The sequence below is a fragment of the Rosa chinensis genome, chromosome 5, assembly GCF_002994745.2.
Source record: "Rosa chinensis cultivar Old Blush chromosome 5, RchiOBHm-V2, whole genome shotgun sequence".
Taxonomy (NCBI): domain Eukaryota; kingdom Viridiplantae; phylum Streptophyta; class Magnoliopsida; order Rosales; family Rosaceae; genus Rosa; species Rosa chinensis.
In genome coordinates this window covers 55,588,010-55,610,770 of record NC_037092.1, presented here as the reverse complement: position 1 = coordinate 55,610,770, position 22,761 = coordinate 55,588,010, and the positions used below count along the sequence as shown (strand labels likewise).

The window sequence follows — 22,761 nt, the reverse complement described above, 5'->3', positions numbered from 1 at the left end:
ATTAGGTACATTAAATAGATTTCATATACCGCAAGAAAATTAGGCTTATTTTACAATATAATTCTTGTTAGGCTGAGGCTCAGATAGCTTCATGGTAGCGATCATTGAATTGTGCTTGATTTTCAGTGGGAGTATAAACTCCAAATGATACTTGAACTATTGCGAAGAGTATTTTTTAGTACCTACAAATTTTTTTATTTTATTTATTTATTTTTTTATCCCAATGGTATCTAAAGTATTGCGCCGTTATCAAATGTAGTACCTACATTAACTTTAAAGTTTAGGTACCTTTTGAAGTTTTCACCTTTTAGTGACCTCTAACTGTAACTTATACAGTAACTTAGTTAGAGCTTGACATTAACCGAAATCTTGTTTTACCAGAGAGTCAGAGACGGCTAGTGGCGTTTTCACGTTTTGAGAGCTGTTCGGGTAATGTTGCCAGAGGTAGCTGGTGAAGAGGTGGAAGTTGATTGGTGTGGAGTGGAGGTTAAAATAGGAGCTCATAGTTAAAAGACTTTGCTAGAAGCCTATTTTTCAGCCAGAAGCCAAATTTCAAACCCATTAAGCACTTCAAGATACAAACGTACGCTACTACAAGACCTTGTTGAAAATTGGAGGCAGGGATTAGAACTGGCTGGGTCAACTTTTACATTAAAGAGTTGTACAGAGAAACGGATCCTTCAATTCAATTGACTTTACAAACCTGGACCAATCCTGGACCTGCAAACAAATTGGCTTCGTGCAGTTCCTTGGACTATCTGCTTCAGTTTAACGGTACTGCAATGGACATGAACCTAATGACGACTTTTCAACAAGGAAAATGCAAATGCAGACAACCAATCAGTACGTGGCACATATATTACTAATCCATGGAGTGATTGACGGGATTGTTGCCTAATTGGTAACGAGTCCTTGCCTCTACGTGGGGCATTCACTAGCTATCCTACTACTACTCCAGAATACTATATAATGGTGTCCAGGGATCGTAGATTTAATGTAGCAAAACTTGGATCAGTTTGTTAGTTATTTCCTCTTCGTCATGGATTTTTCCTACACAACACATAAAAATACCTTCATGGCTCCCATATTGCTGCTCCTTGTACTGTTGATGCCTGCTCTACAAATGACAGGTCTCTCTTTCTGTTTTCGATCTTGTATCGCATAACTCTGCATAAGATAATGGTTTTGATCAATATAGTTTAATATATGGCACATAGAATACTAGTATGATCGAAACTTTCTTTTGCCGTAGGGAGCTTGTTAGGTTTTCGTAACTCTTACAGATTGATTTATGCTTTTCTGCATGGTGCGCCAAATGGATGGGCTCGACACATAACATGTCAAATACGTCGTAACTGAGCTTTTCCATAACTAGGTAGAAGTCAATATTGGCACTTGAGCATGCATGTAGCCATTTTTATCTCTTTGTTCTTTAACCATATGTTACCAAATTAAGCCCTTAATTTGTAGTGTTCTTTAAAGATAATTTGAACACTACAAATTAAGGAGAAAAAAAACTGTCTCATTTGCTTCCTGCTTCTCTCTTTCTACTGTGATGCCAAGAAAACTTCTCAGTGTCTTGATTAGTATTATCACTATTATGGGTGTTACAGAATTCCTTTAATATATTAAAGCATTTCTCATACAAAGTTGTTCATATACTGATGGTTTAAACGTCTCAAACCAGTTTTAGAGGGAATTGCTCCTCATCAATTTTGTTACATGCTTATTTCAGGTGCACAATCTGTGGGTGTCTGCTATGGACGAAATGGCGACAATTTACCTACTGATACAGAAGTTGTTGATCTGTACAAAAGCAATGGAATTGGAAGGATGAGGATATACGAGCCAAACCAAGCAACCTTGGAGGCCCTTAAAGGTTCTAACATAGAACTCATAGTCACCATCCTCAACAACCACCTTCAAGAGCTCACTGATGCTGCAGCAGCTACAAATTGGGTCCAGCAAAATGTGCAACCTTACGCGGCTGATGTCAAATTCAAGTACATTGCTGTTGGCAATGAAGTACACCCTGATGCTGCAGAGGCAAAATATCTTCTTCCTGCCATACAGAACATTCAGAACGCGGTTACAGCCGCCAATCTACAAGTCAAAGTGTCAACAGCAATAGATACAACTCTTACCCAAAACTTCCCTCCTTCAAATGGGGCATTCAGCGATGCTGCGAATTCATTTATTACCCCAATTATCACCTTCTTAGGCAACAATGGATCACCACTTCTTGCCAATATATACCCCTACTTCGCCTATGTCGATAACCCTGCTGACATAAAACTAGAATATGCCTTGTTCACTTCACCAGGGGTAGTGGTACAAGATGGTAGTAATGGGTACCAGAACCTCTTTGATGCTTTGTTGGATACTCTTTACTCTGCTCTTGAAAAAGCAGGGGCACCCAATATGGCAATAGTTGTATCCGAGAGCGGTTGGCCATCTGCAGGTAGTGATGCTGCAACTACTGGTAATGCAGGAACATACTACAGCAATTTGATCAAGCATGTGAAGACCGGGACTCCGAAGAGGCCTAATGGAGGTATCGAAACTTATCTGTTTGCCATGTTTGATGAAAACCTCAAGACTGGTGACGAAGTTGAGAAACATTTTGGTCTCTTCTTCCCTAACAAACAGCCCAAGTACCAACTCACCTTTGGCTAGTGCAGCCTCACAATCATCTTTTAGTTAAATAAGAGTGCCTTGCGCTCATGTATGCATGTGATACAAATACAATACAATAAGGATACACAGCCTCATCATAAATTTCAGTCGACGGTGAACTTTCTAAGTTTTTGTTTTCTTTGTTACAGAATTCCATTTGAAAAAGAAAAAGGAACTAAAATATGGTAATAGATTGCTCGCAAATTACACATCTCCAACTTTATATGCTCAAAGGTTCATGGTACTTGATATAGCCATGTATACTTGATAGCAAACTCGCGAACACCAGAACTATTGACAGGGTGCATACCACTTATCCAGATTCTTCATAACATCAAGTCTCCACCAAGCGATTATACCCTTTGCGAGTCATTACTGGCTTCACCTTCATTATCTGCTTCTATCTTCTCATTCTTATATACAGGTCAAAATCAAGTAAATTCACCTCTCCAGTCAAATTTAATGCACTGAAGGCTAATGTACAAGTATATTATCTAGGTATTGGACCTCAATCAACCAACTCATCATGAAAATCCCAGGCTTCTATAACCATTCAATCTTCACACAATGCATGAATGATTGGAGTATACGAAGTCGTGTCCATGATTATTTTGCATCTTTTATAACATGTCTACTTTATGAGAAGAGTACCAAAGCATGAAATTGTGGAGGCTTTGAACAGATAAAGTTCTTCTCTGATATCATATAGTTGCAGCAACAGGTAAAAACCAAGCAGGTAGAATTTAAAATGCGAACAATGATGCATGTATAATTTTTAGGAACAGAAATGCACCCAAAAAAAAAAAGCATCTGGAAAGAGATTAAAAGCCTCTTTGTCCTTCCACAGTCAACCCGGGGAAGCAAAGAAGCAAATTCAACTTAACCAAAATGGCACTGTAGTACTGCACCATTACAGTAATTTATATGTTCTCCACAATAAGAAATAAGATAAACAGGCACATTTCAATTCAACTAACAAGAAAAATTAGAACTTCAATACCATAATGAACTGAAGGAATCCAAATTTATACCAAACAAACTCAAATGGGTAGCCAGACTTGCCGGGAACATTCCCAAACTTCAGTCATGACAGAAATTTAAAAAGAAAAAAAAAGAGAAAAAAAAGGGCAATGCATCAAGTAAACATCATCAATCTTAAAGAAGAAAAAGTACCAATTGCCATCATGTTCAAACTGGGAGATATTCAAAACTTGCTAAGACTTGTTTAGCAAGTTATGCTTAGGGCTACAATTGCTGAACAACTCAAAAGGACTCTCACTCCGATTTAGGAACTGGAGGATCTTGTTGCCCACAATCTTATTCTCACTTCAAACAGTGCAACAGCACTAAAAGGTACAGTTACGAGTAATAACATTCAACATTCCAGCATATGCTTAAAGTCTCTGAAAACAAGTCAACAGATACTTGAGCATAAGGGGTCTCAGCCATATGGGATCGTGGAGTATAAACTATAGGAGATTAAGCTACTAGAAGATTAATGACCAATTAATTGCAACAGGAGAATGAAGTTGCAGAACATAAACTACAGATCTTCTAGTGTTCGTTAGCATATACATTAAAATTTAGATAAATCCCTAATAAGACAAAAGCTTTAAGCTACTAGATGACCTCTAATGTTAAGCCCACTACCAGTCAAGTAAAAGTTAGCGTGAAAGAAGACACTTCCGAATGTTGACTATTCCTCATCTACATGCCTCTACATTAAATTTGTAGAATTGAACACTCCCCAACCTGCATCAAAGAACAATCACATTAAAAGGTGATCAATAATTAATCCCGGTTGCATGAATTAACATTATCCAATTGTTCCCTCATAATCTTCAAACAAAATTCCAGGAGACCAAAAAAACAATGAATTTACATCAAACAGAAAGCTCTTTCACGGAACACATGCAGAATAGATTACATGGAAACAGATGCACTGGGTAGAAATATTTGGTAATAGAGGACACCGTACATACTTAGAGGGTACCTTATACAATTAAAGCAGCTAAAATACTAATATACTTGAACTAGAAAACTATTCCATGGGTAAGCTTTTCCTCCTACTTGGAGAGCTGCTTTGTCAAGCTACTGGACCAATTACTACAAAATTTCAGAGCACAAAATTGGCAGCAAATATAAAGACACCGTTATGATAATGATGCCACACTCCAAATTCCTGACAAATCTTCACATGGTGGACATGATTGTATAGAAATATTCAATGACAAATAGGGATAAAACAGCATCAATGGGTAAGGGGACAAGGCCACTGCAGCCACTATCTACTAGGTGACCAATTCAAGTAACAATTGTGAATAACAAGATTAAAATGGTATCAACATCACATTACCACACATAAAACTAGGATTAACACTGCATCATAGCATAGTTGCATCATTCAACACACTAATAAAAGCTGAAATTGCTTTTTTTTTTAAGTATGGATTTTATAACAAATAGATGACTCACCGAGCATCTCATGATTCATTTGGAGTGTTCTGGTGTCTCTGAAAGCCTCTGTTTTGTAAGCTGTTCATTGAGAAGTTTCACTTCCTTCTCCAAACCCAACAACCTATTACTCACTACTTCAACACTCTTGTGGTGTGCTTCAAATTTGCTAATCCACCCAGCTTCAAAGTCCTTAATTTTTGTTTCAATCACCAGACACCTCATCCTCTCTTCTTCTTCTTGTTTTAAGCGAAGCTTTTCGAGTTCTCGAGTGCTTAAAACAAGACCCCCAGAACCAGGAACATCTCTATAGAGTGGCTCATCAGCCTGTGGACTGCGTGCTTTATATTCAGCAAATGCCTTTTGTGTTGCCTTTAAAGCCTTCCTATAGCCATTCAAGAGATTTTGCATCAAATAAACCTCATGCTCAAACCTATACTTCTCAGTTTGTCTCTTCTGCTGGTCTTCGGTCCTGGCCTTGTGCAACTGATCGATGAACTCATCCCTTTTCTGCAACTCTACCAGTAAAAGCTGCTGCTTCATTTTAGCATCTTCACACTCCTGTTCTTTTGCCGCATACATTATCCTAGCTTTCCCCATCCAGTGTTGTATATCCTCCATTTTCCCCATCCACTGCTGTATATGCTCCATACACACGTCAAAGTCACCCGGCATCTTACTATGCCAAGGGCCATCAGTCCTCAACCTCTTATTACCATCGAGACCATGATGAGAATTATCATTTTCATGGCTGAACTCTCTCTTGTGACCATTACCAGAAAGTGAGGAACTTCCAGGAAGCATTAGGTCCCACCTTGACGAAGGAAAATCTGTGGCCAAATGATCATGCAGTGGCATACCAGAGCCAAGAGGGATATGGCCCCCTTCCATGACCTGCATAAGACTTCCTGAAGACAACCCCTCCAAAGAAAAACCCTTCATTGAAAGGTCAAAGCCTCCCTCCTGATCATCCTCTTCCTCTTCTTCATCATCATCATCATCTTCTTCTTCTCCCAACTCCATATAATTTTTTCTCTCATCCCCACAACCCAAATCCTCGGCCCCATGAAGATTGCACCGCTGCAAACAAGGTCCTCTTAAATTTCCCTTCCCAGCCAAAAGCCATTGGGTAGGCTCTTCCTCCTTAAATTCTTCGACATCCATTACATCCTCATCCTCATCCTCAACCTCAACTAGCACCCTTTCACCTATAACTTTCTCCACATTTTCTTGCTCAACATCAAGTTCCTCCACATGTTCCTGCTCAACATCAAGTTCCTCCACATTTTCCTGCTCAATATTAAATTTCTCAACATTTTCCTGCTCAACATCAAGTTCCTCCACATTTTCCTGCTCAACATCAAGTTCCTCCACATTTTCCTGCTCAATATTAAATTTCTCAACATTTTCTTGCTCAACATCAACTTCCTCCACATGTTCCTGCTCAATATTAAATTTCTCAACATTTTCCTGCTCAACATCAACTTCCTCCACATTTTCTTGCTCAACATCAAGTTCCTCCACATTTTCTCGCTCAACATCATGTTCCTGCTCATTATTAAATTTCTCAACATTTTCTTGCTCATCATCAACTTTCTCAACATTGTCTTGCTCAACATAAACTTTCTCCACATTGTCTTGCTCAACATAACATTTCTCCACATTTTCTTCCCCAAGACATAGTTTAATACCGTGTTCCTCCAATCTGCCTCCCTGAAAATCATCCTCCCCACCCATTATACCATCCTCCTTCAACTCAATCTCCACCCTAGACCCTTGTCCCTTCTCCGAAAACAAACTCTCGCACTGAGATTTTATCAATAACTGCAAATGCGATGCATAGTAACAATCCCCCAACTGTAGACCCTTAAGCAACTCCTTTTCCACCATGAACCAAATCAAACCAGCCCAATCCACATTCCCAAACTCCCCTTCTTTGATATCCTTCAAAACCTCCCTGGGCATCTCATCCTCCTGCACAAACACCCAATTGCCTACCAAATCCTCAACCAAAGCTATCGATTCCTCCGACGCCGCCGCCGCCGCCGCCGGAGCCTCTGCAACCACACTCTTCTTCGATTTCACCCCAACCGGAAGCTTCAATGCGCGTCCCAGATCGGCAGGGCTGACCCTAATCCGGACCTCACCGACGTAGCTGCACCGCCGCTGAGGGCTATAGTTAACGATCAACTCAGCAATAAGATCAGCCCGAACAGTCGGATCAAACTGGATGTGGAGAAAGTCCCAGAGGCCCAGCCGCTTCAGGAGCTCCTGATGGCGCTGCAAGTTCGGGTTTTTGGCGGGCACAAAGGGAATTGGGTTTAGGGTTTTTCTGAGGATTTCAAGTCTCTGCTGAGCAGCTTTAGGATTCCCCCTTCGGCCTCTGCGGGAGAAGGTTATGAGGGTCGTGGACTTGACGGGAAGGCCATCTGGGCCGTCGGATTGAAGAGGGTTTTGCTCCATTACTTGAGAGGGTGGGAATGGATTTCAGAATTGGGGTTGGGTCAGGTGGAAAGGTTTTGGTCTCTGCTGCCTTGGCCACTGGTTTTCGTTTTGCGGGTTTTAGGTGGGAGTTAATGGCAAACGGGTCGGGTCAACGTTGCTCCTTTTTTTTTCAAACCGGAAAATTTTTTATAAAAAAAATTTCAAAGCAGACGGAAGCGGGCAAACTTTTGTAGTTTTATGCGATTTCATAGAATATTATTTTTCTTATAACAAATTACTCGTAAGTATTGTTTTTGGACTCTAGGTTTGACTCCAAGACGACCTGCATTCTTAGGATAGCACACTTGACTCCACCCTACATGGGCACTGCCTTTAGCTCTCCAGAATTAATCCCTATAGCCCTTCTATCAATAGCCATTGGTCAGTTAGGCCTCATCATATGGCCCTTGGGCCCTAAGCCCGCCTGGCCCGTAGGGCCGAAGCCCGGCCCGGCCCTTCCATTAGGGCGGGCCGGCCCGACCCTTTTTTATTTAGGGTAGGGTATGGGTCACACAAATAAAGCCCGGCCCTACCCTACGGCCCGGCCCGATTGAGCCCGTAAGGGCTAGGCCCGGCCCGGCCCTTAAAGCCCGGCCCTAAAATTTATATTTTATTTTTGTTATTTTCTATTACATGTGTTATATGTATAAAAGTAATAAAACTATGGAAGTGTAGAAAATTATTTCAATCTACCATATTAGGAAATGAGTCTTTTAAATTGAGCCATATTTTGAGAAGAAAAAAATAATTTTTTTTAAAGAATTAACCGTTAATTCGGCAAAAACGCCGCCGTTTTAATATAATCTTATAGGTATTTTAATATTTACCAATAATTACTGTTAACTAATTAACTGTAATAATTACAAAGCTATTATTTCAAATTGGACAATATATTCATGTAATACCAATTTTGAAATAAATCAAGTAATCAACATAACTAAAAATAATCAATTGGTCGAGTTGAAACCTTTCTACCAATGTAATGTTAACTTCTTAATGAGCAAAATGGGGGACGAAATAGAATTTTTTAAAATGAACCGCTGGATGTTGTTTGCATATGAATATATGTTAGTGGTAGAAATTTCAACAATTTCCGCATTCGGTTGGACCTCAATCTACCCGGTCAACTCAATACCCTAAATAGAACATAAAACAAATATGTTCTTAACCAGTCCTTGGCAATTCACTTTTTTCGATCTTTCAGCTCCCACACTCTCATGGGTAGGGGGTCTACTTATGGATGTCAAAATTCCGCAACGTTTGTCGGCGCATGGTGCCGCTCCCCTTAGGGAAGTTTGCTTGTGCAAAGCGTTGACCGCTATGTTGGACGCCTTATTCACGGCGGATTGGCCTGATTTCTTTACACAATACCTATCAATGTTGTATAAACATATGAGAATTTTCAGATTGGTTGATTTTCATTTCAAAATTTTTGGATCTCACATAATCCTTATATGTCTTGTAATGTAGTATAACTAGTTTATTAGGCTTGTTACCCTCCATGAGCAAAATGAGGGACGAAATGGAATTTTTTTTAAATGAACCACTGGATGTTGTTTTCATATGAATATATGTTAGTGGTAGAAATTTCAACAATTTCCGCATTCGGTTGGACCTCGATCTACCCGGTCAACTCAATACCTTAAATAGAACATAAAACAAATATGCTCTTAACGGGTCCTTGGCAATTCACTTTTTTCGATCTTTCAACTCCCACACTCTCATGGGTAGGGGGTCTACTTATGGATGTCAAAATTCCGCAACGTTTGTCTGCGCATGGTGCCGCTCCCCTTAGGGAAGTTTGCTTGTGCAATGCGTTGACCGCTCCGTTAGGTGCCTTATTCACGGCGGATCGGCCTAATTTCTTTACACAATACCTATCACTATTGTATAAACATATAAGAATTTTCCGATTGATCGATTTTCATTTCAAAATTTTTGGATCGCACATAATCCTTATATGTCTTGTAATGTAGTATAACTAGTTTATTAGGCTTGTTACCCTCCATGAGCAAAATGGGGGACGAAATGGAATTTTTTAAAATGAACCGCTGGATGTTGTTTTCATATGAATATATGTTAGTGGTAGAAATTTCAACAATTTCCGCATTTGGTTGGATCTCGATCTACCCAGTCAACTCAATACCCTTAATAGAACATAAAACAAATATGCTCTTAACCGGTCCTTGACAATTCACTTTTTTTGATCTTTCAGCTCCCACACTCTCATGGGTAGGGGGTCTACTTATGGATGTCAAAATTTCGCAACGTTTGTCCACGCATGGTGCCGCTCCCCTTAGGGAAGTTTGCTTGTGCAAAGCGTTGACCGCTACGTTGGACGCCTTATTCACGGCGGATCGGCCTGATTTCTTTACACAATACCTATCAATGTTGTATAAACATATGAGAATTTTCAGATTGGTTGATTTTCATTTCAAAATTTTTGGATCTCACATAATCCTTATATGCCTTGTAATGTAGTATAACTAGTTTATTAGGCTTGTTACCCTCCATGAGCAAAATGGGGGACGAAATGGAATTTTTTAAAATGAACCGTTGGATGTTGTTTTCATATGAATATATGTTAGTGGTAGAAATTTCAGCAATTTCCGCCTTCGGTTGGACCTCGATCTACCCGGTCAACTCAATACCCTAAATAGAACATAAAACAAATATGCTCTTAATCGGTCCTTGGCAATTCATTTTTTTCGATCTTTCAGCTCCCACACTCTCATGGGTAGGGGGTCTACTTACGGATGTCAAAATTCCGCAACGTTTGTCCGCGCATGGTGCCTCTCTCCTTAGGGAAGTTTGCTTGTGCAAAGCATTGACCGCTACTTTGGACGCCTTATTCACGGCGGATCGGCCTAATTTCTTTACACAATACCTATCACTATTGTATAAACATATAAGAATTTTCAGATTGGTCGATTTTCATTTCAAAATTTTTGGATCGCACATAATCCTTATATGCCTTGTAATGTAGTATAACTAGTTTATTAGGCTTGTTACCCTCCATGAGCATTGTCAGATTGATCAATTTCCATTTCGAAATTTTTGGCCCGCCCGAATAAGCCATATTTTTTTTCTATTTTTTAATTACGTTTCTCTTTTTTCTATAATATGCAATTTATCTCTTTCTTTGTAATTGATTTCATAAGTTTTGTTTTCTTTAATTTCTATTTTCTTTGTTAGACAACAATTAATATTGGGAGATTTATATAGATAGGTAATTGAATATAACCACCTTAAGTAATATTAATAAATGTTATAAGTTACAAGTATTATATTAATATAAAATATGTTCAATAAAAAACAATGAGTCTTTTATCACCAATATATACCATTAAGCCATATTTTGAGAAGAAAAAAATAATGTTTTTTTTTTGTTAAACAAAATAAGGCCCTTTTTGGCCCATTTCAGCCCTATTTGGCCCTATTTGAGGGCCGGCCCGACCCGGCCCTAACGGATCGGGCTTTTCGGGCGGGTAAGGGTTAGCATATTTAAGCCCTGGCCCGACCCTACCAGGCCCTAAATTTTGTTGACTTTGACTAGGCCCGGCCTGGTCCGACCCTAAACCCTAAAATTTAGGGTAGGGCCGGCCCTAGCCCGGCCCATGATGACCCCTATGGTCAGTTTAGGGGAACATTTAGAACACGAAATGACATGATTAGGCATACTAGAAAGATTTGATTTGGATTAGGGTTAATCTGCTTGTAAGTTTAAGATCCTAAGACCAAGAGGAGAAGAGAGTAGCCCTACATGAGTTTTGCTCCTAGTTTAAAGGTAATTCAAATGTCTAATTAGAGGCTCCATGACTATAATAAAAATATAGGGTGACAACGGATCTCCTTGTCAAACTTCTCTCGAAGGTTTAAACCAACCCTCGATCAGCTTTTCCGTTAATTAAGATCGAGAAGGAAGCAGAAGTAATACACTTCATGATCAGATTGATCCAATTCTTATTGAAGCCAAAGTTAAACAGACAAGCTTCAATGTAGTTCCAATACAGGTAATGATCATAAGCTTTTTCAAGGTTCAGCTTAAAGGCCATAACACTACATTTGCAATACATGCACCACATTGGGTACTACACATCAATGAACTAAGTTATGTAATTCAACTAGGAATGACACAAAAATCCTTTTGAATTAATAAATATTCACTTATCAATAAATTTGTGATGACCAGGAAATTCGTACTTATTTTCCGAGGATTTTCCGGAATTTAAATTGTGGGTATCGGACGGTTTCGTGGCTCGTGGATGGAGCGGAAGTGTTTCGGGTGAATAATAATTCAGGAAGCGTCATTTAGGGGGGCACAAGGGTTGACTTTTTATTCATTGGGATTCTCCCAAAACTTCCTTCACGAAAGTTGTAGAGAGCGTCGATACGAGTTCGTGGACATGCGGAACACGAGAATCGGAGTTCGTATGAAGCAGTTAAGGGCTTTGGAAAAACTTTCCATTTTGGTATAAAATGACGAAAATTTCCGGAAATTGCAAAAGAGCCCAGATTTCCCAAAATGGAAACCTGAGCTTGGTCTCTCCCTCCCGAGCCCGTGCGCAGCCTCCATTTTCGCCGGCGTCGTTCTCCTTCGTCCGGCCACCTTTGGACGCGATTCAAAGTGGGTTCTCGTCGCCTCAATCCCCTATAGAGGTCCTGGGGAAGGATTGAAGAGAGATACGAGCTGTGGAGGGAGCTACATCAACTGGAAGAGGCCACTTTGGGGACGAAATCGCCTTGATTGGAGTTAGCGATTCCGGCCACCTTTGCCGGTTATTCTTGAGGGCTTTTGGAGCTTGGAGGACGTAGATGCTTCTTCCAAAGTGGCTTGGAGCGATTTCACTTGTGGAGGACGAATCGAAGCTTTAAAATTCTAGGGTTTCCATCGAGCTGTTTTGTTCTAAGGTAAAATTCGATCAATTGGTTCATAATTGGACTTTGGTGTGATACGCTCAAAGCAAGCATATAATTTAACTCTATAAATATCATTAGTAGTATAAGCAAGTAGGGATCGTTCTATTCCAGGATTGAGGGTACACCTGTCATTGTAGGACAAATAAAGAATTAGAATAAGTACAAAGTAAATTATTTACAAAAATAAAACAAAGTATGAACATATTTACGAAATTAAGGGGGGATTTTGATTTATGGTTCCGAAAATTAACTAAGTAAAGAAAATAAATAAAACAAAAAAACATAATTACAAGAATGAAATGAGAGAAACAAAGATCAAAACCAAAATTATAATCAAATTCGATTCAACCCTAATATTGTTCATCTAAGTCATGAGAAAGAAGTTGATCATATGAAACATTTGAAGCAAACGATTTCCCATATTTTACTTTCCTTTACTAATTAACCTAAGTAAAGGAAAGTAAAATATGTGTTGGTGTTTTCCGGCGGTTTCCGGCCACCTCAAGGATAGTTTCTGTCACTAAGTTCGATCCATTAGTCGATACGAGCATTTCGATATATTGTTTGTAATTTTTGGAGATCATATGAACATGTTAGGGTTTTTAAGGTTTCGGACCGTTTGATGGTTCGATCCTTGAGGATCCGACTATCCGATCGACTTGTGGTTTTGGCATATCGATCGTAGAAGTATTCCGGAGACATTGGGTGGTCTCGGATGTGGTTTCGCCTTAATTGGCGTCACTTTGGGGATTTTAGTTCAAAACAGGGGTTTCGAACTTAAATCAAATGTGAATCGTTACTAAGTTGGAACCGTATGTGATTAGGTACTTGACGAAGTACTTTGGACGGTTATTTTGTGGATTGGCAGCTTTGTGCTTTATTGAAGACGCAGCGGGGAGTTCGACGTGAGTAATCTCACAAGGTTCATTAATGAATGAAATACCTTTATTGTTTTGAGAGTTATTTAGTTAACTGCAAACTATTGTTGGTATTAGTGGCATTCCTAAGTGAATGACCACGTGTACGTGTATATATATATTTACTTGAAATATGTATATTCTTATGGGTAGAGGGGTAATTTATGCAACAGGGATTGATGGGTTGCATTCTATTGCTTGAGACTTGACTTTTCGGGAGACAACGTGTTAGGAATTGGGAATTCCTATTGTTTGGGAAGTGTCAAGATTTTTTGTTGGTACATCATGGGGGGTAACGGGGAGCTATCTGATGCTCATGAGTACGTGTTTTTAAAAGAGAGTTTTGGGGATTCTTTCTTTTAAAAATGTCCTGGGAGGACTTGTGAATCATATTCTATTTGTTAGGTTAACGATAGATATGATTGAGGATGTGTTGATGTGTTGTGTGTCTAGATTGGACCGATTTGTTGTTGGTACATCATGGGGGGTAGCGGGGAGCTATCTGATGCTCATGAGTACGTGTTTTTAAAAGAGAGTTTCGGGGATTCTTTCTTTTAAAAATGTCCTAGGAGGACTTTTGAATCATATTCTATTTGTTAGGTTAATGATAGGTATGATTTAGGGTGTGTTGATGTGTTGTGTGTTCAGGTTAGACCGAAGTGTTGTTTTGTCCAGGTTGGACTGATTTGTTGTTGGTACATCATGGGGGGTAGCGAGGAGGTATATGATGCTCATGAATACGTGTTTTTAAAAGAGAGTTTCGGGGATTCTTTCTTTTAAATGTCCTGGGAGGACTTGTGAATCATATTCTATTTGTTAGGTTAACGATAGGTATGATTGAGGGTGTGTTGATGTGTTGTGTGTCTAAGTTGGACTGATTTGTCGTTGGTACATCATGGGGGGTAGCGGGGAGCTATTTGATGCTCATGAGTACGTGTTTTTAAAAGGGAATTTCGGAAATGCTTTCTTTTAAATGTCCGGGGAGGACTTGTGTATCACATGTAAATTGTTAGAGTTTCCAATTAATATGATTCTGTCACGGGGTGACTTGTATTTGTTTCTTTTGGGAAAAGAATGTGCTGTTTTGGGAAAACAGGGTGTGTGTCCCTTTTTACGAGTTGATGGGTTTCCTCGTTGGGTGAGTTGTGCGTGTGTGTTTTGAGTTACTCATACGGGCTTGCAAAAGCTTACCTGGTTTGTTGTGTGGCAACCCAGTGCACCATTCAAACGGTGTAGGGGTTATTGTTGCAGGTCAGGATAATCGTGGCTGATGCTGAGGTAGCGTGCTTGCAGCTTAATGGTAGGAAGCCATTTATGTGACTTTACCGTTATTAAGACTTCCGCTTGTAGTGAGTTCTGAGGAACATTTACGTTTTATTTTGTTGTGGCAATTTAATTCGTAAGTTGTTGTATTACATAACTCTGTGGAGGGCGAGTTTATGTTATTATTGTGGGTTCAGGGCATCAATGTGTACTTGGGTTAAAAGGAAAAAGTTTCCAGGTATTTTGTATTGATGGCTGAATGATCACGCATATATAGGTATGGGTTTATATATCGATTTTTAATTTTGTAAAAAATCAGGGGTGTGACAAAATTAACAAATAATCCATTCATTTATTGATATTTTAATAACCCCTCTAAAATAATAATTTTCTTTCGTCTCCATAAATCAACACTAGGTGTTACTGTATGTAATTTGCCAATGCTTTGAAAGAGTAAGGAGTCTGATTGGCTTTTATTTTTCTTTTTAATTCAATAAAATAAGAGGTAACTTTGGAACTTATGATTTTAATGTTTTAGGATTGGGTATTTGGACCAAGAAGAAATTTTGTTTCGCATAAAAAGAAGAAACATTAAGTAATTCATGAAGGAAAGAGAAGAGAAAACCCTGGGTGGCTTTGCTAGGGTTAGACATTTTCTGGCAAGAGGCGTCGACGAGTCTTGTTGGGCTTGTCGCGTTGGTGACAATCTTCTTCAAGAGTTCGTTGGTGGGCAGGTTTTGAACGAGATATCAGAGAAACTGAGGAGGAATGAACGATCTCAGGTCGTCTTTTGGGTTTTGAAGCGAGGCGAAGGTGAGTTGTTGTTAGGTCAAGTAGCGGTGGCGGCTTCGAGTTGGAGGTGAGGATCCCAACCGTGTTCTGCGTCGCAGTAAAGGCAGTAAGCAACAGCTTTGATTGCAAGGACAGATCTTGGTTGGAGCGCGGTGGTGCTCGTCATGTTCTGGCAGCTTGTTCGGTCGTCGGAGTGCATAAGCAGATGGTGATCTCTGGTGGTGACAAGGAGGTAAGGGGCGTTGGGCTAGGCTTATGGGCCTAGTCTAACACAACCCTAGTCTCTTCTGTCTGGCCTAATTTGAATAGGAAGGGGAAGGGTTGGGCTATGGCTTTTTGGGCCTACTGCTTAATTCTTTTCTTTTGCTATTTTTGTTAGGGTTTTTCCTTGGTAGTTGCCTAGTTTGTTTTATTTAGAATAATGTCTATGCTAGTATAAGTGTCTCTATGAGCCTTTGTAGAAGTATTTAACTTTAATGTACCACAATTGCTTGCTCGGCGTTGAAGTTGAATAAAATATAGTACCTACGAGATGAGGTGTTTTTTGTTAGCATAGACTACTCTGCGCTATCATTGTCTAAAAAGAATAGTCAATTCTTTTGTACTATTCTTATCTATGAATTAGAGTCATACAACTGATTTGAACTCTTTATCTAAAAAAAAATTGGCTAGGCAATAACATTAGGCACACTATACTTAACTAACCAAAAAGAAAAATCATTATTCCAAGTAGAAGTCACTTGGTACTTGACCACGTGTATAGCAAGACTGTCACCAACTAGACAACACTACATGCCGCGCTACGCGATGAGCCTGACAAGACTTGCCACCACCGCTTGCCAGAAAAACCTAACCCTAGCAGAGCCGCCTAGGGTTTTCTCTCCTTTTAGGTTTTTTAAAGATTAATCCGCTGTTATTGACAGGCCATTGACTTATATTCACAAGCTTATGTACTCTTTTCCCATTCAATGAATCATTGCTACATTTCACACAAAAAATATATAAAATAAACATGAAAGTTTTGGGGAAAAAATCGTCCATTTATAAACATGAAAGTTTAGGAGTTCCCCTATTTGGTTTCCTCCCTATAAAATGACATGAGCCTCATAACTGACATTATGAGCAATTTTTTTTTTGTTTTTTTTTTTTCAATGTGGAAGGAGTTCATGTCATCATGTGCAGAAATTATCTATTATCTAAAGGGCGTGGACTGTTCATTCGCGTTTCACTGTTCATTCGAACCCGAAGTAAATTGCTAGTTTGCCCTTTTTTTTTAACAAAATTACAATTAAACTGTGTTTAGATTCTATCTGGTCTTTGTCTTCTTTATCAAGTTCTAGATCGATCTAAACTCTACCTCAATTTTCAGTTCTGCCATTTTCCCTTTCTGGAAGCATCTCTCTGCACCGACATATCTACACCGACATCAACTCTTGCAGATTATAAATTGAAATCAGCAGAGGCGAAACAGCCCTGAAACGTGAGACAAACATCTGAGAGGGTTTTCAGGTAGTAATCCGTTTTTTCGGTAACCTTCTATAAGTTTCTATCGGGTATTTTTATTTTGAGATCGAGAAAAACAGATTGGAGACGAAGAGACTAAGGCGATAGGAAGACTTGCAGTAGTAGATCTTGCGTTGTTGTTGTGATTGAAAGAAAGACCGGACAGACGAAGATGATAGGAAGTCTTGCAATATTAGATCTTCCGTTCTTGGAATCAACAGAAGAAGGAAAGAGGTGTGTAATGGGAGATGGTGTTCTATCAATATGTGTAATTTTGTGGTTTTGAATTGGTGATTTTGGTTGTGCTTAGGTTTTAATTGATGTTGGTTTCTATGGGTATTGATTTTGGTTTCCATGTGTTCGGGTGTTGTTCTGTGGTTTTCAATGGGTGGTTTTGATTTTTTGTTGTTATTTGGTGATCGCTGTATTTGAGTGAATGTTGGATTTGTGCATATTTAGCTGCATATATCTGTCTATCAGTTTATCTAAGCAATCGCTTTTTACAAGTGTCCTACGTTCCTATATGTGTATTGATTGATAAATTATAGTAAGTGAGGATTATTATGATGTAAAATTTTAATTGGATTACATCTGTGAATACAGATATGGCAGCTGAAAATGCCAAGAGAGGGATAAAGAGGTTCTTAGAACCATCTACCGGTGGCAGAATTGATCAAGAAAAATCTGAATATGGTCATGTGAGACCAAAAAGATTGAAAAGAAGTGAGTATAGCTTTTATGGTTTCTGAAACATTGATATTTATAAGTAATGGGAAGAAAAATCATTGTATCTGTGGAAGTGTAAATTAAATCATATTGTTTCATCATTGGTCACAGTGTTTCATCGAGAAATTGCTGGAGGATCTAATGAATGTCGAAATGAAATGCAATTGAAAGGTGATGATGAAAACGCTGCGGAAGGTACAAATGAAGTTTTATTTATGGCTGACTATTTAATTTATTCATTGTTTAAATTGAGTTTTGATTGCCATATTGAAGTTTAGGAAAAGATGGAAACTTTTTGGGCTACTTTGTATGTGTGGTGGGTATTTATTGCTGTTAGTTTTTGGAGCCAGTATTGATAAAGTAATTTGTTGAAATTAGATTGAGCTTAATGGCTGCCACATAATAAAGTCTGGAAGATCAGCAATCATGATTTTAAGTTTTTATGTTGTTAGTCTTTATTTTCTCTTCATCTATCAGAGTTTAAAGACTTTCCTTGATTATTAGGGCTATTTGCTTGGTGGAACAATTGTTTTAAAACCACTGTATATTGTGGTTCTGTAATTTAGAGCATACGAGGTTTGTATTTATTTTTGTGATTCTTGATTTATAAATTAGTAGAGGAAGTTACTTGAGAGTTATTAACTGTGTGAAGGCTGAGGTATGAAATTTGGTGCCCTTATTAAATGTTTTCATTTCTTAGTATTAATCTGCAACTCGGACACGGAATGTTTCATGATTGTTAAATAACATTGTGTTATCTCCAGAGATTGTTTGATAAAAAGCTATTGACAAAGACTTGCCATTTTTTTTTTTTATAGGACTCAAACAGAACATATGAGTTATGAATTGAGTTTTGTAATTCAGAATTTCATATTTTGTGTTGCAATATACTGAACCAGTGTTCTGTGGTCTTTATGTATAATTCCGGTTATTTTAGTAGTATGTGGTGTTTATGTTGAAGTTCAATGATCTATTATTATGCGTGAACATAGTGATTTAAAATGTTAATTCGAATATATGTGGAGTTGCAGGGATGGCAGCTAAGGATGCCAAGAAAGGAAAAAAAAGATTGTCAAAAGAATCCACTACTAAGAGAGTAAATCAAGGAAAAACTGAACGTAGTCATGTTAGATCAAAGAGATTGAAAAGAAGTAAGTATAGCTTTTATGCTTTGTTAAACATTGGTATTTATGCATGTTTATATAAATTAATTCATATTATATGATTTTTTTATGACAGTGTTTTGCCGAGAGAGTAATGAAAAAGATAATCAATGTCAGAGTGAGACCGAATTCAGTGGTAATGCTGAAAATAGCGTTCAAGGTATAAATGAAGATATATTTATGATTGAAAATGGTAAATTTTTTATATGATCATCATGGAAAATAGTTGATTGAATACTTAACAATACTTCTCATGGTGACGTCTTTTTATATCATTTCTTCTTTTGGTGGTTAAAAAATGATTTAATGCTGTCAATGATTTTACATTTTGGGACTATGTTGAATGGTTAAACATGTCAAATAAAGATTATGTTTGTTGTATGTTTTTGGCATAAAACTTTGGCAAGCATTCAGTAGTTCCAACATCAAATAGTGGAGTTTATAAAAATCAACATTTGAATTTGTAGGGATGAATGTCTAAGTCAACTTTCAAAAAAAAATTCTTCTGTAAAAAATTCTTCTTCATCAAGTTGACTCTGTTTGAAAACGTCATCAAAACATAATTAGTCACACATTGATTCAGAACACACTGGATTTTAATAGCATGTTTGGTTGGTTAAAATTTTTTTACGAATGGCAGATGATTCAGATGTAATGATTTTTTATTAATGGTTCACACTCAAAACCAGAATTTGGAATAGCGTTCATTCAAGTGCATACAATTTTGATTTTAGATTGTTAGTCTATTGTTACTTTGTCATCTATTCGGTAGATTTAAAGATTTATTGTTTTGAGTTTGATTTAAAGATTTAAATTATTTATTTATTTATTTATTTATTTTATTGATAGATCAACGTTCTCGACTATTTGGTCAAGCGTCATATCAACAAAACAGACGAGGTAATTCTTATGAAGTCTGTTTTAATTATAAGTTTCAAAAAAATCAAGAAAATCACATGAAAAGTTATAATGAATGAGAAAATGTTGGTTGCAGGGTTAACTGTGAAATACGAAGACTCGGGGGATAATGTGTACTCATGTAACCATTGTGATGCATGCTTTTGGCTTGGAGAAGCTACTAAAAGATCAACTTCAAATGCATCAATTATCTATACAAATTGTTGTAGGAAAGGCGAAATCAAACTTGAAAGATCAAAACCAACACCAACTTTCCTCGAGCATTTATTGAATCCAGACAATGGTTCAGAAAGCAGATCATTCAGAGAAAACATAAGAATTTATAATTCAATGTTTGCTTTTACATCAATGGGAGCAAATATTGACTACAAAATAAATAATGGTTTAGGTCCTTATGTTTTCAAAATTAGTGGTCAAGTACATCATTTAATGGGTTCTTTATTACCTTCTAATGGAGAATCTCCTAAATATGCTCAATTATATATATACGATACAAAAAATGAAGTTTCAAATCGCATTAATGCAATTGATCCGAATCACAATAATGTAAATATCAAATCAAATATAGTTGAAGGACTCATTAAAATGTTTGACCAAAATAATGAATTAGTAAAAGAATTTCGAACTATAAGAGATAGATATGAAAATGGTTTCATTCCTACATTAAATATGACTATACTTAATCGTCAACCTACTGATAGCAAACAATATGAAACACCAACCAGTGAAGAAATCGGTGGTTTAATTGTTGGTGAGATTGGACAATATAATGCAAATAAAGATTTAATTATTGAATCAAAAAGTGGTTGTTTACAACGTATTTCTAAAATACATCCAAAATACATGTCATTACAATATCCAATACTTTTTCCATATGGTGAAGATGGATATAAACCGAATTTACTAATAGAGCAAATACCTGGAAATTCTAAAAAAAAAAGACAACGAATATCTATGCGAGCATACATTGCGTATCAAATCCAAGACCGAAATAATGAAGTAAAAACTTTATTAAAAGGTGGACGTTTATTTCAACAATTTTTAGTAGATTCTTATGCAACAGTTGAAGAAGACGGTTTAGATTGGATTAGAAAAAATCAAAAGAATTTTCGTAGTGAAATATATAAAGAACTTTGTACTTCAGCTACAGCAGGAATTAATAAAGCATCCAATTTAGGACAAAAAATTATTCTACCGAGTTCTTATACTGGAAGTCCTAGAGATATGATTAATAATTATCAAGATGCTATGGCAATTTGTAGATAATATGGTAATCCTGATTTATTCATTACTTTTACTTGCAATGTTAAATGGATAGAAATTGAAAGATATTTTCAAAATCAACCTGAACTTAAAATTGAAGATAGACCGGATATAATTTCAAGAATTTTTAAAATAAAATTAGAAGATATGATAACTTATATTAAATCTGGAGAACCTTTTGGAGAAATTGATGCATACGTGCATACAATAGAATTTCAAAAAAGAGGACTTCCTCATGCTCATATGTTATTTTGGTTAAAAAAGAATTATAAATGTTATACAGCCGCTGACGTTGATTCTATTATTTCAGCAGAATTACCAGATAAAAATATAAACCCAGAATTATACAGAATTGTCAGCCAATTTATGATTCATGGACCCTGTGGAGAACTAAATTTAAAATCTCCCTGCATGCGAAATGGAAAGTGTTCTAAATTTTTTCCAAAACCATACAATCCAAATACTATATTTGAATCAAATATGCCCACTATATATAGACGTCGTGATGATCCAACAAAGTTTATATTAAAAAATGATATTCACATTGGAAATAATTTTGTTGTACCTTACAATATAAATTTGTTATTAAGATATAACGCTCATATAAATGTTGAGTTATGTTCTCAATCTATGCTAATAAAATATTTGTTTAAATATATTAACAAAGGGCCAGATCGAGCTCGAATTTTATTTCAAGAAAATTTAAAAGATGAAATCTCTGCTTATCTTAATTGTCGATATTTAACTCCTCATGAATCTGTATGGAGATTATTTGAATATTCGATTCATTCTAGGCATCCTGCTGTTCAACATTTACAGATTCATTTACCTTCCGAACAAAATATAATTTTTAATGAATGTCAATCAATTGAATCAATAATAAAGAAAAAAAGTACAGAAGATAATATGCTTACTGGATGGTTTAAAGCAAATACCATTCATCCAGAAGCAACCGAATTAACATATACAAATTTTCCAAGTAAATTCGTATGGGATGACCAGAAAAAATGTTGGACACCGAGAAAAAAATGTGAAACCATTGGCCGAATAACATATATATATCCTAAAGCCGGTGAATTATATTATATGAGAATGTTATTAAATATTCAAAAAGGTTGTACTAATTTTGACTCAATAAAAACAATTAATGGAATTACATATTCTTCTTATCAAGAAGCTTGCCAAAAATTTGGCTTATTAGGAGATGATAAAGAATGAGTAGAAGCTTTAGAAAATTCTTCACATACTGCAACCGCTTCTGAAATACGACAATTGTTTGTTACAATTATTTTATTCTGTGATGTTGCAGATCCTCAAAAATTATTAGATTTATATTGGTCAAATATGTCAGATGACATTTTATATAAAGCTAGAGTTGACATTGGAAATTCAAACTTAATTTTACCTGATTTTGAACTGAAAAACCAAGTATTATTTGAATTAGAGCAAATATTTAATAAATCATCAAGTTCATTAAAAGATTATAAATTGCCAATGCCTGATACAAATATAGTATTTAATTCAAATGATAGACTCTTAAGAGAGGAACTAGAATATGATTGTTTTGAATTAAAAGTCAACATTTAAATATGATTGCTCAATTAAATACAAATCAAAAAATTGTGTATAATGAAGTTATAAAAGGAATTGAAGAAGGAACATGTAACACTTTTTTTGTTCAT

At 36.9% G+C, this 22,761-nt stretch overlaps 3 protein-coding genes across 5 annotated transcripts; 2 read left to right on the top strand and 1 right to left on the bottom strand.

Annotated features, from left to right (window-relative positions):
• Positions 1-977: 977 nt before the first annotated feature.
• Positions 978-2,810, top strand: LOC112201963 (glucan endo-1,3-beta-glucosidase). The gene is made up of 2 exons (XM_024342890.2): positions 978-1,130; positions 1,736-2,810. Exons 1-2 carry the CDS (start codon positions 1,040-1,042, stop codon positions 2,674-2,676), a joined length of 1,032 nt encoding a protein of 343 aa, XP_024198658.1. The 5' UTR covers positions 978-1,039; the 3' UTR covers positions 2,677-2,810.
• Positions 2,811-4,161: 1,351 nt separating this feature from the next.
• Positions 4,162-8,021, bottom strand: LOC112201962. The gene is made up of 2 exons (XM_024342888.2): positions 5,152-8,021; positions 4,162-4,428 (listed from the first exon to the last, which is right to left on the bottom strand). The coding sequence occupies exon 1, from the start codon at positions 7,591-7,593 to the stop codon at positions 5,167-5,169; it is 2,427 nt and encodes an 808-aa protein (XP_024198656.1). The 5' UTR covers positions 7,594-8,021; the 3' UTR covers positions 4,162-4,428; positions 5,152-5,166.
• An 8,859-nt stretch (positions 8,022-16,880) lies between these two features.
• Positions 16,881-22,490, top strand: LOC112166811. Of its 3 annotated transcripts, none has more exons than XM_040506401.1 (6): positions 16,881-17,732; positions 17,847-17,930; positions 18,767-18,886; positions 18,975-19,058; positions 19,748-19,798; positions 19,893-22,490. In XM_040506401.1, the coding sequence occupies exons 1-6, from the start codon at positions 17,615-17,617 to the stop codon at positions 21,080-21,082; spliced, it is 1,647 nt and encodes a 548-aa protein (XP_040362335.1). In that variant the 5' UTR covers positions 16,881-17,614; the 3' UTR covers positions 21,083-22,490. The 3 variants fall into 3 exon arrangements, with proteins under 3 accessions (XP_040362335.1, XP_040362334.1, XP_024159483.1); XM_040506400.1 differs by having other exon boundaries at positions 18,975-19,091; XM_024303715.2 differs by lacking the exons at positions 19,748-19,798; positions 19,893-22,490 and having other exon boundaries at positions 17,495-17,732; positions 18,975-19,704.
• The last annotated feature ends 271 nt before the right edge of the window (positions 22,491-22,761 follow it).

Bases quoted from the DNA above. Each gene is read 5' to 3' on its own strand.
- LOC112166811 (XM_040506400.1), top strand. From the start codon at position 17,615: ATGGCAGCTGAAAATGCCAAGAGAGGGATAAAGAGGTTCTTAGAACCA. The intron at 17,931-18,766 runs GTACAAATGAAG...GTGGAGTTGCAG, and splicing joins TGATGAAAACGCTGCGGAAG to GGATGGCAGCTAAGGATGCC. The intron at 19,799-19,892 runs GTAATTCTTATG...TGTTGGTTGCAG, and splicing joins ATATCAACAAAACAGACGAG to GGTTAACTGTGAAATACGAA.
- LOC112201963 (XM_024342890.2), top strand. From the start codon at position 1,040: ATGGATTTTTCCTACACAACACATAAAAATACCTTCATGGCTCCCATA. The intron at 1,131-1,735 runs GTCTCTCTTTCT...TGCTTATTTCAG, and splicing joins GCCTGCTCTACAAATGACAG to GTGCACAATCTGTGGGTGTC.
- LOC112201962 (XM_024342888.2), bottom strand. From the start codon at position 7,593: ATGGAGCAAAACCCTCTTCAATCCGACGGCCCAGATGGCCTTCCCGTC.